Source organism: Schistocerca americana, chromosome 5 (genome assembly GCF_021461395.2).
Source record: "Schistocerca americana isolate TAMUIC-IGC-003095 chromosome 5, iqSchAmer2.1, whole genome shotgun sequence".
NCBI classification, from domain to species: domain Eukaryota; kingdom Metazoa; phylum Arthropoda; class Insecta; order Orthoptera; family Acrididae; genus Schistocerca; species Schistocerca americana.
Window position 1 is genome coordinate 446,631,260 of NC_060123.1, and position 18,553 is coordinate 446,649,812.

Consider the following 18,553-nt stretch of genomic DNA (forward strand, 5'->3'; position numbering starts at 1 on the left):
GTGTATTGCTCTTAAATTAAATTTTGTTGTAGTACTGTTAATCAGTAGGCCTCATAATAGCAGATTCCAGTAGAAGATGCAATTCTCGTCAGTACTTACACACCCAGCTGTGAGTTAACAGGTTTAGAAACGCATTCTGTATGCTGAGCTGAGCGAGCGAGCGAGTTCAGGACTACCTTCGTGACGTACGCGCCGAGGCCTGTCTTTCTCGTGGGCCTCGTGTCAAAGTGCTGTGACATACATGCTGCTGCCAGACTTTTCCGTGGGCCTCTTCATGGGTTTGCTTCGTGGAGTAGTCTCTCCAGTTTCGTATTGAGCTCACTGTCGCGACTGTTATGCATAGAGTAGAAATATCTCTGGTGTGAGTATTGCATTCTGCACATATTGTCAACACAAAACGACGAGTGTTACGTGATCTAGGGACGACGCAATTTGTTTGGACTTGCATCTGATTTCCGGAGCATCTAATATTATATCGCCGTTTGTTTATTCATAATAGCAATAGAGAATTAATGTACTTGCTACAGTTACAAAGAAAAATATGTGAAAGGAGAAAAACTTGGTGTAGTATGAATACTTTCACTTACCGACACCTTAGTGTGCTTTTTGGTTGCATTTCGAATAAATGTCTTCAATTTATTATTATATGTGCAACATGTATAGGATTGTTGAACAAAGCCTTCAGTCATCTGCAGCAGTCATTTGTTTGTATTCGCACACACAAATGGTAAGAAACCCCAGTGTAAGAAATGGTATTTCCTTTAGACAGTGGTGAATCTGAAAAAAGACTGGTAAAAGTTAGGCTTTTTTCCTTTTTATACATCTTCCCTTCAGGGTGTTACATGGTCTACACCTCTTCGGTGGTGGTGGCGGTGGTGGGGGGCAGCGAGAGTAGAGTGAACTGTGCCATATATATTTTTACTATTTGGGATACATTTGGCTTCGTAGTACACTTAGCCAGCGATCGGTTTTTTTTCACTTCTAATTTGTAATGTGTTGCGAGAATGTACATTAAATGCGCTAAATAAATGCATCATTCGCAATGCATCACTAAGCAAAATTGTGTTGTGGAGAAAAATAAATACACGAAAACTGGAGAAAAACCACGAACATGCAGGCAATATAACCGCTAATGTGCGGCAAATTCAGTACTTTTTGTGACACTTTTACATGTTCAAATGTGTGTGAATTCCTAATGGACCAAACTACTGAGGTCATCGATCTCTAGACTTACATTTACATTTACATGATTACTCTGCAATTCACATTTAAGTGCTTGGCAGAGGGTCCATCGAACCACAATCATACTATCTCTCTACCATTCCAATCCCGAACAGCACACGGGAAAAACGAACACCTAAACCTTTCTGTTCGAGCTCTGATTTCTCTTATTTTATTTTGATGATCATTCCTACCTATGTAGGCTGGGCTCAACAAAATATTTTCGCATTCGGCAGAGAAAGTTGGTGACTGAAATTTCGTAAATAGATCTCGCCACGGCGAAAAACGTCTTTGCTTTAATGACTTCCATCCCAACTCGTGTATCATATCTGCCACACTCTCTCCCCTACTACGTGATAATACAAAACGCGCTGCCCTTTTTTGCATCTTTTCGATGTCCTCCGTCAATCCCACCTGGTAAGGATCCCACACCGCGCAGCAATATTCTAACAGAGGACGAACGAGTGTAGTGTAAGCTGTCTCTTTAGTGGACTTGTTGCATCTTCTAAGTGTCCTGCCAATGAAACGCAACCTTTGGCTCGCCTTCCCCACAATATTATCTATGTGGTCTTTCCAACTGAAGTTGTTCGTAATTTTTACACCCAGGTACTTAGTTGAATTGACAGCCTTGAGAATTGTACTATTTATCGAGTAATCGAATTCCAACGGATTTCTTTTGGAACTCATGTGGATCACCTCACACTTTTCGTTATTTAGCGTCAACTGCCACCTGCCACACCATACAGCAATCTTTTTTAAATCGCTTTGCAACTGATACTGGTCTCCGGATGACCTTACTAGACTACTACACTACTTAAACTAATTTAAACTAACTTATGCTAAGAACAACACACACGACCATACCCGAGGGAGGTCTCGAACCTCCTGTGGGAGGGGCCGCGCAATCCTTGGCATGGCGCCTTAAACCAGGCGACCACCCCACGCGGCGACACTTTCAAGGGCACTGGTTTGCTGTTATTAAGCTGTTTGGAACGCTATCATAGCAAAACTTTACAACAGATTCGGCAATACGATAAGTTCCATATATAGCCCAAATATAGTGGCTGCTGTCCAGGATATCAAGAAATTAGTTGCATCTGGGCTCTGAACTTCTCTCAAACAAGCAATGCCTCTTTATTTTCATTTTGAAAGACATAGAGACCAGTTTATTCCAGGTATTCAGTGCAAATTGTTATGATATTTATGAAGTGTCTATATCTAATCCACGGTACCTACGAAGAGAATCTGTTGGTCCTAGTGATGTAATGCATTCTAAACGTCCAAGGCGCTTGTAGTGCAAATCTACGGCATCGCTTGATCATGTCCTGCGCATCCTAAAGGCCCGTCCACACGTAACGATATGTCTGCGCAAATGTCTTCGCACATCACATCTGCGCAGACAGATCGTTGCGTGTGGACAGGAGTTTTGCACCAACCTGAGGTGTGTGCAAACCTGGAAGTTGGAGTTGGAGGTTTGAGCAAAACCTCTCAAATCTGTGGGTTCAAACCACATCTGCGCAGACAAGTTGGAGTGTGTGGACAGCAGATCGCCGCAAATCTGGCGCGAAACAGCTGTTTGCTCAGTCTAGTGTTTGTCTTTGTGCGCACAGGGCATTAAAATGGCCGTTACTCGCCAGTGTTCTCGAGAGTTTGTAAGTGAATTCATTGAAATATATATAAACCACCCATGTTTGTGGAAGATTAAAAGTAAAGAATATAGTGACGGAGACAAAAAGACAGCAGCATACAATTCTGTAATTGAAAAATTGCCGGCAGTTGACGCCTCAGCAAACAGAGAAACAGTAATAAAAAAATAACAAAATTCGTTGCGAACTCTGTCTAGAATTCAGAGTGAAGTTTTGCATCCTGTAACAAAAGTTTGTAACAGGTTGCTTCTACACAGTAGCGAACTGAAAATACCTACTCAGAAACAAAGTAAACCATAGCTCATTAGTCATGTAGGTATATAATCTCTAGTAATATAGGCCTACTGTGTTTCAAACACGTCTACAACATCAAAAATATTATCTGTAACTTGGCAGACTTAATTTACTTGACTTGCCTTCATGAACTCATCCTACAGGACAGCGTAAATAGCTTCACGTGTGTTGGGTATTATTTCACTAAACGCTTGTTTCGATATTGCAGTTGAAAATTCCAAATCCTTGTAGCTCCTTCCTGTTGCTAGAAATCTTAACGTTACTGCCAGCCGTTCATGAGGAGAAATTGCCATTCTCATGAAGTATTTTTTCTCATAATATGAGGTGTTACAAGCTTTAAGAGATAATTATAAGTTTCGACATTCATTCGCAAATAATTTCGACAGTCGTTAGGTTCGCCCTGCAACTCTCGCAGTAAATTTACGTGAGAAAACTCCTTTCGCTTTAGCAGCCACTGTCTACACCATTTTTACCGCTTTCTCTGTTTCCTGCGGTTGGTCTGAATGTTTTTTGCAACACAAGTTGCGAACACAGACCACAACCAAACTTCCTCCATTTCTATATTTCAAAATAACTGAATTAAATTTTTGACGTTTACGGAGAGCGTAGTCGCTTGCCACTGATATTTCTTTTCTACACCGACAGATGGCGGGCGAGTAGTAGATTGGGGTTTGTGTCGTGTGAACACACCACATTTGCAGCAATCTTTTGCATGTACGTGCCGATGTCTGCGCAGACAGATCGTTGTGTGTGGACCGGGGTTAATGCTCACTCCACAGATCTTCCTACACTATACTAGCGTGTGATGCGAACGAATGAACGTAATGTCTCTGAAAAATCTTCCCGCCAATTTTAATTTTCAACTGTTTATTATGACAGCAGATTCCCTGTGTATATTAACGGGAAGAGGAACTTTCAATTATGAGATCGATTACCCCTTCTCGGGGTATCTTCGATGAACTACATAATGTCAAGAATTTAGCTTTATACGACATATGCTCCGCTTTTAATAAGTGGGAAAATGGTGTGAAGAAACTTCAAGGTACAAGTTTCGTGTGTGTAAATAGTAGTCTTTTTATATGCATGACTATTTTTGTGTAAAGGTGTGTTATTATTTTAGACAAGCTACGTGCTCAGGAACTGCTGTTTGATAGTGGTGCAAGAGACGCAGAAAGTGCACTACTTGAGATAAAATCTAAGAAAAACAATGTTGTTCAAAAGCAGAAAGCCGCTTTTACGAAAACAATATCCGTACTCAAAGAAGCCATCGAAAAACTTGAAAGTGAAGTGGCCGATTTAACAACAGAACACCAATTGTGGCAAGAAGGTAAGGAATTTCCATTTTTATTATGTCGTCGGAGTGAGATCGTCTCGTAATATATCTCGCCTCGATAACAGGTTCTAAACTGCAGTTTACTCTTTCTCTTAGACGTAGATCTCGCACTGTGCTACAGGCCAGTTTCGTTAACTTAGCGAAGACTTAAGTGGGGCATGGTGTTGCTTATTGCTTGGCTACAGTATTGTCAAACTGCTGTCATGAAAAGATTTTTTTCTTTTATTTGCGTGTTCAACATACTACAGGGCTGTGTGGTGACCAGCATTCAATTATTTTACAGCTGACATCATTGCATACACGAAAAAGCTTATTTAAAACAATGTGGTAATAGTGATTGTAGTAAGAGCATGAATTTCCATGGAAACACATACAGGTTGAGGTTTAGATGAAACTGCCCGAACTTTTGGAGTACAGTTTGTAAGATTAGTAATTGTAATTGTCAATGTCACATAGTGTGGGTAGTATGTTTACAAATTTTGTTTATTAGGCCCATTCCCTGCAACTTGTTTCTCTGAGGTTGTCAAGGAAATTTCATTATCATGAACAATGTTCAAAGAAAGTTCTGCTGGTGGAAGTTTGTTCCCCTTAGCTACTCCGTGGGATCTGTAAAATTTAATTTTCTGGACTGGATGGTTCTTGAGGTAACTGGTAGCAAAATTTGATCCAGAAAGTTCTTTACTGATATTTGGGCATTATTGGGTCTCAGGAAGCCTCCCAAATGAAATTTGGTTTGTCTTATACAAATTACCTTGTATTTGTTTTGGTATGTTATCAGATACGCCCAAAATTTTCAAAGATATATTCATGCCAGTTTTCATGAATTGCAATAGCACTCTTACAATCTACTTTTATGTTTAATTAGCTGTTTATTCAGTACAGCTTTAGCTGTCTGTGTGGAAAGCTGTCATGGTACCTAAATACTCCTCCATTAGAGGTACGTGTAAATGAATTTAGAATTAACTTTGTCCTAACGGGCACACTGATGTAAATTTGTTGTATGTTACTAATTTTTTTACCCACCAAAATTAAGCTTTCTGTTATGTATGAATTATTATTGTAAGGAAATCCTGTAGTACTATCCTGTTTATTTAGAGATATAAGAAATTTGTCCAATCAACAGCTATTGTATGTTGCTGTAAGTTTATGTGCCTTATCACAAAATAGATGACAATGTGTTGGGGAAGGATCTGTTGTAAATGTCTGTGGGTGTGATTTTTGGAGCCAATAGCTGGAAAACTACTTTTTCTTTTTTTAAGAAATGATCATGATGATTGGGAAAGTTTGCACCTGACAGTGCAGCTTGTAAGAAGTAAACTGAGAGGTGCTTTTTTTTTTACTTGCTCAAAAAGTATACAGGTCATGTCAAATTGAATTGATTAATAATTTGGCATTTGATTAAGATTTAGCATCTTCTGATGAAGGAATACTTAGCTCTAGTTTGCATCCCCACACGAAATGGTCGACATCCCAGTGATAAATTTCCAAAGCATTTGCAACAAGATTCCAGAGTATGAAGAAAGGTAGCCGAAACTTGAAATTGAGACCAATGAAATTATCAGAGTTAATATTAAAATCGTAGATTAATGGAAAATAGAGGTGGTGTATTCATCGCCGTGCACAAGTCAGCTCCATTGAGATGGAAATTGAAGCTGCTTGTGAAATTTTTTGGGCATAGCTCAATGTCGGAGGTAGTTGTCAACGTGAGATTTAAACCTTTCTGTTGACCACCAGACATGTCCCTGATGTAACCTTAGAGGAAAACTTAATTTGTTAGTATGAATGATCCCCTATCAATTTGTCATCTTTGGATGAGACTTAATCATCCTACAACCAATTGAAAACATTAGGTTTGAAATTAGTGGGCATTACAAAACATCCTGCCAAACATTACTAAATGACTTCTGTGAGAACTACCTAAACCAGAGTGTTCAGAAGGCAACTTATGATAAATATAGATATTAGACACAATTCTCATTTATTGTTTCGTCTCTGTTGCAAATTTTAAATTAGATTACATGTTTAGATCACTCTGGATTATCTCCAGGTCTGAAACAAAATAAAACTAAGTATGTATCATCTAGTTATTTACAATATGTAAATCAGCCTCACTCTCTCACCTTCCCTCCACCCACCCAACAACCACCACCACCACTGCTGCCGCCATACCTACAGTGTACACTTATTTAAAATAGTTAATAATGGGAAATGCAGGATGGAATGTAACAGTATTATGAAAAGGATAGTTGCTACTGAACGTATTGCGTAGATGCTGAGTCGCGGATAGGCACAACAAAAAGAAATGAGCTTTCGGCCAACCAGGCCTTCATTGGAGATTGAACACACACGCGCAAACACAACTCATATGCGCATGACTACAGTCGCTGGCTGCTGAGGCTACACTGCGGGAGCCGCACGTGTTGGGAGGTGCAACTGGGTGATGGGGGTAAGAAGGCTGGGGCAGGGAGGGGTAGCAGGGTAGGTGTGGGGACGGTAAAGTGCTGCTTGCAGGAGCATATGGGAATGAGGTGGAGAGAGGGTAGGGCAGCTAGGTGCAGTCGGGAGGTTAGGCGGAGGTGGGGGGGGGGGGGGGTGAGTAGGTAGCAGGAAAGGAGAGGTGTAGAAAGACTCTGTGTGATTTGGTGGAATAGAGGGCTGTGTAGTACTGGAATGGGAACAGAGAAAGGGCTAGCTGGGTAAGGACAATGACTAATGAAGGTTGAGGCCAGGAGGGTTACGGGGACTTAGGATACTGCAGGGAGAGTTCACACCTGCACAATTTAGAAAAGCTGGTGTTAGTGTGAAGGTTCCATGTGGCACAAGCTGTCAAGCAGTCTTTGAAATGAAGAATGTCATGTTGGGTGGTGTGCTCAGCATCAGGGTGGTCCAGTTGTTTTTTGGCCATAGTTTGTCAGTGGCCATTCATGCGGACAGACAGCATGTTGGTTGTCATGCTCATGTAGGATACAGCACAGTGGCTGCAGCTAAGATTGTAAATCACATCACAGGTTTCATAGGCAGGCTGCCTTCAATGGGATTGGTGGTGGTGGTGGTGGTGGTGTGGTGGTGGTAGGATGTATGGGACAGGTTTTGTGTCTAGGTCTATTACAGGGTATGAGGCAAGGGGTTGGGAACAGGAGTTGTGTAGGGATGGACGAGGATGCTGTGTAGGTTTGATGGGCTGCGTAATACTACTGTGGGAAGGGTGGGAAGGATAATGGGTAGGTAATTCCTCATTTCAGGACATAGCTAAAGCTAGTCATAACCCTGTCAGAGAATGTGATTCAGTTGTTCCAGTCCTTGGTGATACTGAGTCACAAGGGGAATGCTCCTATGTAGCTGGACGGTGGGACTTCGGAGGTGGTGGGTGGGGAGATAAGGCCTAGCAGATATGTTTTTGTACAAGGTTTGAAGAGTAATTATAGTCTGTGAAGGCCTCAGTGGGACCCTCGGTGTATTTTGAGAGGAACTGTTTCTCACTGTGATGGGATGGCCACAGGTGGCTAGGTTGTATGGAAGTGTCTTCCTGGTATGGAATTTGTGGTAACTGTCAAAGTGGATTATTGCTTTTATTTGGTGGGTTTGATATGGGCAGGGGTAGTGATTTAGCCATCTTTGAGATGGAGGTCAACATCGAGGGATGTGAGGTGTTGGGTTGAGTAGTGGAGTATTGCTGTTATTTGGTGGGTTTGATATGGACAGACGTAGTGATTTAGCCATCTTTGAGATGGAGGTCAACATCGGGGGATGTGACTTGTTGGGTTGAGTAGGACCAGTCACTTCAGTGACTGCTTCACAGCCTGTTCCATCTGGATCCTTCCCACCAACTCCAGCTTTTCTGAAATGCGCAGGTGGGAACTCTCGCAGCAGTGTATCCTACGTTTCCATAACCCTCCTGGCCTCAACCTTCATTAGTTTTTGTCATTACCTTCTAGTCTCTTCCCTGTTTTCATTCCAGTGCTACACAGTTCTCATTCCACCAACTGACCCACAATCTTTTTACCTCTCCTTTTCTGCCAATCCCTCTCCTCCCCCAGCCTCTGTGTATCCTCCCGACTACACCTAGGTGCCCTACCCTCTCTCAGCCTCATCCCTGTATGCTCTTGCAAGCAGCATTTTACTGTCGCCCACCCATACCCTGCTATCCCTTCCCCTCGCTGCCGCAGCCTCGTCCTTATCCCTACCACCTGGTTGCATCTCCTATCATGTGCAGCTGCTTGCAGTGTGGGATAGGCAGCCAGAAACTGCAGTCGTGTATGTAAGTTCCGTGTATATGTATGTATGTATGTATTTATTGTATCTCCAATGAAGGCCTGGTTGGCCGAAACCTCATTTTCTGACAGTATTTTTGTTGCACCCACATGTGAATCAGCATCTCTGCTAGATTTAAAATATTGACCGCAGTTGCAAAACAAAGAATTCTGGTATGCGGTTCTGAGTAGACAAGACAGGCTGTTGGCAAAACTACTTAGGTAAAATGCCGCTTAGTGTATAACTCATTTCTTTTCTACTTATTGCAGAACATTAGCTGGTAGATATTTAGTTTTACTTTGTTTTAGATATGAAGATGATCGAGAGTGATCAAAACATTTAATCTAATTAAAAATGTGCAACTGAGATGGAACAATAAATGAGAATTATCTTAAATTTCTGTCCAGTGATGGTTACATTGACTATAGTACGAATATGACTTAATGGCAGCTAATAGACCTGACTTCTTTGATGCTGATATTTAGGAGAAGAAATATCTTGGGGCAAGTGTTGTGAAAGATTCCAGTAAGCGAAATACTAGGCCTAAAGTAGCATTGAGAAACATAACAGCGGAAATTCCGCTTTCAAATTCCTTCAAAGTTCTCGAGGAAAACGTAGAAACTACAGACTACCGTACACCCATGCAACAGAAGGAAGTTAGTGGAAAAAAGGAGAAAGAAGATCAAACTAGGGAAAGCGCTTATTTATGCAGACAGTCCTGGACGAGGGGTAGCGGCGGAGATTCACAGCAGAAACTCGAAAATAGAAGTTTCGTCGGTGGTCAAGCCAGGCGCCCATATAGCTGAAGTTACAAAGGACTTGAAACGTGAATGTGCACAACTATCATCAAACGATTTTGTGATTATTACCGGTGGTGCAAATGACGTTTATAGAAACGAAGGGGAAAAAGTGAAAAACTCATTGAAAGATTCATTGTCATCACTCACTCACTCACACTAATGTAATTGTCGTAAATATACCACATCGCCACGACTTGATGGAAAATTCTTTCGTAAATTCAGCAGTGAAAACAACAAACTCCAATATATTAAAGGTCATTAAGCACTTCAAAAATGTTCAAGTTGTAGATATTTCTAATCTTGAAAGGGGAATGCACACCAGACATCGACTTCATTTAAATCAGCCAGGAAAAAGATTATTGAGTGATGAAATTTGTAAAATTGCACTATCTATTGTATTAGTAATATGTTTCCATTAGAATATTATTCAAGCTCAGCCAGTCAGGAAAGTAACACTTTTTTAGGTTAGAAATATGTACCCATAACAACTGCGCTGAGAATGCCTTACAAAGTAATTGTAAAGCAAGGCACCTAGCACATAATACTCAGGAATACAAGCAAAAATTAGGGAACTTTTCTATTGAGAAGGATATTTTACGTGTTTTTCATATCAATGTACAGTGTCTGAGAAACAAAATACATGTGATATTCTATGTATTAATGAGCACTGGCTCTCAGGGGTTGAAGGAACACGCTATGTTCCATCAGGGTTTGGATTAAAAACAGGTTTTTACAGACACAGACTTGGTCATGGAGGTGTCTCAATTTTTCTAAGAAGTAATAATCATCTAGATCATCAGCTATTGAATCTAGGAACTTTCTGCTTAGAACAGTCATTTGAAGTAGCAGGTGTCCTTTTCTCAGGAATTAAGCTGATACTGATCTCACTCCACCGAACCCCAGACGCAGACATAAATATATTTATAACCCACTGGCAACAACTGTCACAGCATCTACAGAAATACAAGAATTTCAATAGAATTTATCTAGGGGACATTAATATTGATGTCTTAACCCAGTCAAATGCTAGGACCCAATTATGTAATATTTTAAGATCATACAACTTCTATCTGATTAATGACCATCCAACAAGAAAGAAGTCTTACCTAGATAATGTTCTCACCAACATGGATAGAAATTCATTTTCTTACAGAGTTGAAGATCCACTCATCTCTGACCACAGTGTGATCTGGATTTCCAATGACAAGAACCGAGCATTATAAAAGGGAACAGAATACGTTCAGAATTTTAGGGGAAAGGAACATAGAAAAACTGAGATTCATTTTAAGGGAGATGGACTGCGAGAATAAAGTTTTAAACTGTGAGAATGTAAATGAGGCCTTTACAAACTTTTTGTCAACACTTAATATTAATAAATACTGTCCAAAGATAACAAAGGTACTAAATAACCAAAATAACTTGAAAAGGAAACAGAGGTGCAAATGATTCACTCCAGAACTTGCAGCCCTTGGGAAGGTTACAATCATCCTTCATAAAGAAGCCAAACAGGGACACCAGACAGATAAAGGTAGGTATACCAGGGCAAAACAAGTCTATAGAAGGGAAATAAAAGCAGCCAAGATAAGAGCCAATGAAAATTTTATCAATAATTCTAAAAATAAGTGGAAAGCTGCCTGGACAGTTATAAATAAAGAATTAGGAAGAAAAGTAAGAAAGGAATCAGTGCCTATTGCACCAAACATACTTAATGAGTTCTTTGTAAATAGCGTTAAAAATATTACTCCCACTGACAGTCACGAGTTAACATGTAAACATAGAGTGAGCAACTATACTGCAGATAGAACAAGACCATTAAATTTTAGTTGGAAACAATTCACCCCTAGGGAAGTGTCTAAAATAATTGCAAAATCGAGTAACTCCAAAGCTGAGGATTATTACTGTTTCTCTAATGCAATATTGAAACAAATCTCAGACACAATATTGTTAACGTTAATTTATCTCATAAATTGCATCCTTGAGAAGGGAATCTTTCCAGATTGTTTAAAAATGACTATCATGGTTCCAGTCTACAAGAAAGGGGCAGAGACTGTCCAAATAACTACAGACCAGTTTCGATTGCTCCTATTTTATCAAAAGTCATTGAATATTGCATGAAAACACAACTATTGAAGTACTTTGAAACGAACAATTTATTTAACAATGCTCAGTTTGGATTTAGGACAGGTAAATCAACCATTAAAGCCGTAGACAATATCATCAACGAGATTGTTACCAATTTCGAGCCACATTTAATTACTTGTATTACACTCTTAGACCTCAGTAAGGCTTGCGACACTATTTCCCATGAGATCTTAGTTTTAACTTAGAAAATATGTGGAATAAAGGGCTCCCAGTTATCGCTAATAGAATCATACCTTGATAACAGACAACAAATGGTCGTAATTGAGAACCAACAATCAGACATACTCAAAATTGAAACCGGAGTTATTCAAGGATCAGTAATTGGCTCATTTCTCTTTCTAGTGTATGTCAATGACCTCCCACATAACTTGCCAGACTCTATATGCTGACATCACCACCTTAATAACATCAGACAGAAATCTGGAAACTTTACAGGACAAAAATACAGACATGGTAGAAAACTCCACCACATGGTTCCAAAGCAATAAATTGGTTTAAATGGCAATAAAACAGAGACAATATATTTTCATTTGAGTAAGTTGAAACCAGAAGGGTCGGTAAACACATCTGTCAAACTGCTAGGAATTTATTTAGACCCGAATTTGAACTGGGGCGAACATACGCAACAACTATGCAAGAAACAGTCCAGAGTAGTTTTTTAATTGCACAAACTTAGGACTTGTGTCAGTAGGAGCCAAAAGTTAGAGGTATACTATGCCTTTTTCCACTTGCACCTGGTGTGTGGCGTAATACGTTGGGGGGAACTCTTCTGGGGCTCAGGAAGTTTTTAAGTGGCAGAAGAGGGCAGTTAGGGGTATAAAGTGCTTACCCGACAATGAATCGTGCAGATCAGTATTCAGGGAGCTGGAAATAATGACTCTCTCTGCAATATTCATATACCACTGTCTGATACACATCAAAGAAAACCAGAGTAACTTCACAGTAAGCGGGAGTTACATTCACACAACACAAGAAATGAAACATTACATTGACACGCCCCAGGTAAGACCAAAGGCCAAAGAAAACCCAAGACTGCCATAACTACATGGGGATTAAGCTATTCAACAAACTGCCTATAACACTGAGGGAAATGCCTGTACAGCAACTAGGGAAGAAACTAAAAAATTGGCTGATTCTGAATACAACCTTCAGCATTCTGGAATTCGAAGAAAACTTGAGACGCCTGCAGAATGAATGATGGTTATAGCATGTAGTGAAAATAAAGGCGGTATCATATTCTGTGACAAATTTGATCCAAGGAAATGTATAACTGTAAATACTTTTCTTTTCTGTATATTTTTTAAAAACTAATTGGTACCTTAAAAGAAAACTGTATGTATTGTATTGTGTTTTGATACCTTTCCTTGTAATTTTTGACACTGTCTATTACAACACTAAGTTGTTTAATGACAATAAAAATTTGATTTGATTTGATAAATTGATGTCAGTGACCGTGAACTTGTTCACTGGATGCACATATCTAGTAGGACAGTTCATCAAGGGAAATTATGCTGTGTGGTATATAGTCAATGTAAAGGTACTTCTGAAGAAACAGACTACTGCATAATAGATAGGAAAGAAAGCCTAAGACTGCTGAATGAAATGTGTTTGGCTATCAAGAGAGCATTGCATGAAGCCTTCAGTAACTACCACAGCAGACTCTTACCAATTTACCACTCTTACCAAATTACCTCTCACGAAACCCAAAGAAATTGTGATCATCTGTAAAGCTTGTCACTGGCATAAAGGTTAGTTTCCAAACACTCCTGGATGACACACATGCTGAAATATAGGGTAGCAAAGCAAAACGCAAATGCTGAACTTCATTAGCAACTGTTCCTTTACTAAGGAAGGTAGAGAAGTACTAGCCTTTTACGTCTCGCTCCACTTCACAAGTGAATGCTGTAAAGTGGGACTGAGAAACTGGGGGCGTCAGCCGAGAACCGCTACATGTACATCTGGTAATCGGGGATGCAAAAGTTTGAAAAAAGTCTAAAACATAGTGCCGCACTGCCCGCTGAGCGCCTAGCCAGCCGGTGATGCAACCCGTCTGGCTCGGCGCCAGGCCTGCGCACCAGCAGTAGTGCGCTGTCAGTGAGACTACAGCGCGCATACGCTAGAACGCTCTCTCGCTGGTGCGTGCAGAGTCTAAGTCCGTTATCAGTCACGTTATGTAACCAAGGTCACGCGTTCTCTTTACAAGCGGGCAGTGCACACCAGTGGAACCATTCCACTGTGAGCTCTATCTGCAACAGCATTGAAGCACTATGCCATCGCATGCCTGTCTACAAACACATAATTAGTCTAGAAAATAAACTTGACACCAATGGCACTGCACAGTCTGTTATTCTGAATGGACCTATGTTCTTTCGTGGTTGTCGAATAAATTTCTCACTGGACGTCGCCACGGGAGCAGCTGGCAGTGGGTGGTTTTCACTTGCTGTAGTCCACTGTGAAAATGCTTCCCTTCCTGGACTTGAATCCTTCGTTGATCGAAATATCATCGCCTACAAGACTTGGCATTCTGGAATAGATCCTAAGAACTCAAGTAGACCTAGTTTTGTATATAGTAATATGACTTTCTGGGACTGAGAAATAGTTAAAATCAGTAAAATTAAACAAGGCTCAAAGACACAGAGGAATTTGTCAGACTATACACAGAATTGTCAACTGAGGTAGATCTTTAAACATAATAACCGTAGATTCCATGAACAAAGAACTATGTCTGTTGACAGGAAAAAGCATGGGTCCACTCGTCTACAAGATGGGTAGCAGAAGTGATCAGCCAGACTACCACCTGATCTCACTGACGCCATCTGTTGTGGAATCCTAAAACATTTTCCCAGCTCACACATTATGAGCTGTCTTGAACCAAGGCCTTTGCCAGGTCAACCAATACGAAGTCCAAAAAAACCTTGGTCCTGTGAAACCCAATTGCATTTTCGTTACATGACGTCCTGAAAGCCATGGATCAAGGCACTCAAATAGATGCAATGTTTCTTGACTCCAAAAAAGCATTTGACTTAGCAAGACACCAACAACTATTAACAGAAATACAATTCCTTGGGATATCAAGTGAAATTTGTGATTAAATTTAGAATTTCTTGCTAGGTAGATCACAGCATTTTGTCGTGGATGGAGATTTGTCAGGTGAAGTGAAAGTAATTTCAGGCATACCCCAGGGAAGTGTGTTGGGTCACCTATTGATTGTATGGTAATGCATTGACAATAATAACCAGACTTTGTGTAGAAGGTGCAGTTACCTGTAATGAAATAATAGACTAAACATTAACTGAATTTTCCGTTGATGCTTGGCAGAACATGATAATAATATTAAAAAGGAAAACGCTTCCTAGTATTATGAAAAATTATATTTATGTGGTCATGAACAGGCTTTCGGCTTTTCAGGCCATCTTCAGGTGACAACTGAATGTTTCAAACAGAGATAAGCGTGATGTGCAACTTACAGATATTATTTGTACAAAAGATACAAAAATGACAGTGTTTACACAGGAAAATATTTCAATTACATTAACTAATAAAGGGGTAAACAGAGTTTTTATGTGGAGTTAAATACAGCAAAAGATGAGAAACAACATGAATTTACAGTTTGCATCTAGTATTTGTAATGAGAACTTAATTTAGGAAGGAGGAATATGGAAATTGAGTCTCATTGGCTGGCATCCTGTGCTGTTTGTTTCTTGATTTCTGCTACTTCCAGTAGTGGTATCTTTCTGCTTTTTTTGACCAAATGTAAATTGTCACATTCTACATCATATGAATGGTTTTCTACTGCAAATAATGGATATCAACAAACACATGGTACAGAATGCCAGATTGGCATTAAATGATCAGACTGTTTTCATTTTCCCCCTTGCTAACTAAAGTTTTCATTACGAATACTAGATCCGAACTGTAAATTCATTTTATTTCTCATCATTTGCTATATGTATGTCTAAATAAAAATTTTGTTTACATCTTTATTAGTTAATGTAATCATTGTAATATTTTGCTGTTTAAACACTTGATTATTTTTGTGTCTTGTGTACAAATAATATCTGTGCAAATCACACACCATGTTTATCTCTGTTTGCAACATTCAGTTGTCATCTGAAGATGGCCCGAGAAGCCGAAAGCCAATTCGTGACCAAATAAGTATAATTTTGCAGAACATTAGGAAGTTTTTCCGTTTTTAACATTTGCAATAATAGCTGAATAAAGTTGCACAAACAGCCGGTCTAACCTCGATTAGCTGCCAAATTGGTGCAAAGATTGGTAGCTTGTTGGAAGTGTTCAGAAATATGAAAGTGTGACCTTCACAAACTGAGTGCAAGTGTTATCCTAGGATTACATCATCAATGAGTCACCATTGGAAAAGGTTCTCTTGTTCAGATATCTGATTGTAACAACTGATGGGAATACGAAGTGGAAGTATTACATACGCAAGGTTGTGGATAAGACAGATGGCAGACTTTGGTTCATTGACACCATGCTGAGCAAAATGCAACGTCTACAAAGGAATATGCGTACAAATCACTTGGTTGTTCTAGCTTAGAATTTGCTTAAGTGTGTGGGACCCGTATCAATTAGGACTGATGGGGGTTTTGACTGTATACAAAGAAGGTTGAAATGAATGGCTGCGGGTCTGTTTGGCTAATGAGAGAGTGTTGAAGAAATGTGGAAGTCCTAAATTGGCAGACACTTGAAGGCAGATGCAAACTATCCAATGAAAACATACTTTTAAAGTTTCAAGAACCAGTATTAAGAATCTAGAGATACTTCAGCTCTGTACTTATTGGTCCCATCTTGACCACAAAGATAAGATTACATTAAGTACAGCACAGAGATACTTCAGTAGTCATTCTTCCTGTACTCCAAAAGCCAGTGGAACAGAAAGAAACCTTAACATGTGTTCCACAGGGACAGGGAGAGGTCCCCAGCAGTGGCATTGAACTCTTGAAACCATCTATAAGGTCCTCAGATGCAGAAGGTTGTGGATCCAAATCTTGTCACAAGCTGTATAAAAAGATCAGGGGACCGGGAAAGATATTGCGTCATTGTTACAGAGAATCAGCAACATTGTTGCAGGGCCCCAAGCAGTGGTACGGGTGACAACAATTGCAGCACGAGGTGCATTGCGACCAGTACAGCTGACTGAAGAGAGCATTGTCGGAGCTTCTACTTTACAGAGTTGTAGTTGATAGGAGAATGCATGCTTTATTGGTCAAACAGACTGACCCACACCAGGAGGTGGTTTTTGAAATGTTGTTTATTAAAGACTGAAAAAATAACAATGACCACACTCTTTATGCAAAACATCGTTCGTTTAGCGAGACAGTTTCTTGCATTTTCACCTACTAGTTGTGCAAATCACTCGTTATGGGAGGTGATCGATGAGCAAGGTTTGACTGTAATAAAAAAATAAAAAAAGTAAAAAAAAAAATAGACACCATGCATGTCTTACCCGTTACTGTGGTCCGGATTGCTGGTGTTCTCAGGCCGGTGTCTGTCCACGGGCTGTGGTGTGGAGACCATTGCTGTAGAGCATAATGTGAAATTCTGATTTTTTTTTTTTTTTTCCTCCATTACTTGGAAAGGAGGGTCCACCAGGGTGAATGGTTGCAGGGTGTGATACCTGGGACCTTAGCTTACATCAGCATATAGGTGACTGGGCATGTGTGTAGGTGATTTTGTTGACAGGATTCCACTTTGGAATTTGTTAGGCAACCACCTCAAGCTAGAGAATATTAGCTAAACACCCTACTGTGAGTCTTGACAACTTCTTTCAATTAATCCGCTTACAGGCTTGGGAACCTGGAGAAAGTACATTACCTGTGACTACATTTGCCTGAATATCGGGTGTGATTTCTTGGTGATAAGGATCTCTAGGATAAGCAACTAACCCTTGCTTACAATTGACTTTGATTAATTTACATGTTAATTCAAAATGAGCTAATAAGTCTTTAAGATAAGTAATGGAAAGAGTGCTTTGCAACTATTGCTCATCAGGCTATAATAGGATAGTTTTGGGCATATCTAAAAAATATCAAAATTAAAATAAGGTGTTTTGTAGAGGAAAAAAAAATTGCTGTTTCACATGAATACTGATCAAATTACATTGGAGGTGCTGTTTCCGAAATGGATTTAAAAATGCCCAAATACCAAAGAAGAATTGGTTTGGATTAAATTTTGCTACCTGTTTACCCCAATAACCATCCACTTACATAAGCTAAATTTTGTAGATCCCATGGAGTGGCTCACGATAACAAACACCCAAAAGCAGAGCTTTCTATGACAGGTTTCTCTTTTTCATGAAATAATTATGCTAGACATTGAACATTTTTAGTTGCTATGATATTTATTTACAATTTTGAGAGCCCCTGGTGTGATGAATACTATGTCAAAGCTCTTAAAACTTGTCTAACTTATTGTTGTTGTCTTTAGTCTGACAACTGATTTATTGCAGCTATTTACACTACTGTGTGCTGCAAGTGCCTGTTTGTCTATGAATAACTGCTACAACCACATCCATTTGATCCTGCTTACTGTATTTGACTTTTAAATTCTCTGTTCAATTCCAATTTTCCCTCCATTACCAAATTAATGGGTCCTTTATGCTTCCGGATGTATCTTATCAAGTGATCTCTACTTTTACTCAAATTGTGCCATAAATTTCTAGTTTCCCTGATTAAAGGCAGTTCCGCCTCATTAGGTATGAAAATTATACACCTAATCTTCAGCATTCTTCTGTAACATCACATTTCAAAAGCTTCTATTCTCTTTCGGTCTGGACTGATTATCGTCCATGTTTTGCTTCAGTACAATGCTACACTGCAAATATCTTCAGGAAACACATTCTAAAACCT

The 18,553-nt window shown here is 39.7% G+C and overlaps 1 protein-coding gene across 1 annotated transcript in view; it reads left to right on the forward strand.

Moving 5' to 3' along the window:
• The first annotated feature begins 3,989 nt into the window (after positions 1 to 3,989).
• Positions 3,990 to 18,553, forward strand: part of LOC124615769 — a 43,332-nt gene continuing 28,768 nt past the window's right edge. Inside the window, exons 1-2 of the mRNA XM_047143867.1 lie at positions 3,990 to 4,203; positions 4,282 to 4,488. Coding sequence (XP_046999823.1) covers positions 4,083 to 4,203; positions 4,282 to 4,488 — 328 coding nt within the window. The 5' untranslated portion in view covers positions 3,990 to 4,082. The remainder of the gene's footprint in view (positions 4,204 to 4,281; positions 4,489 to 18,553) is intronic.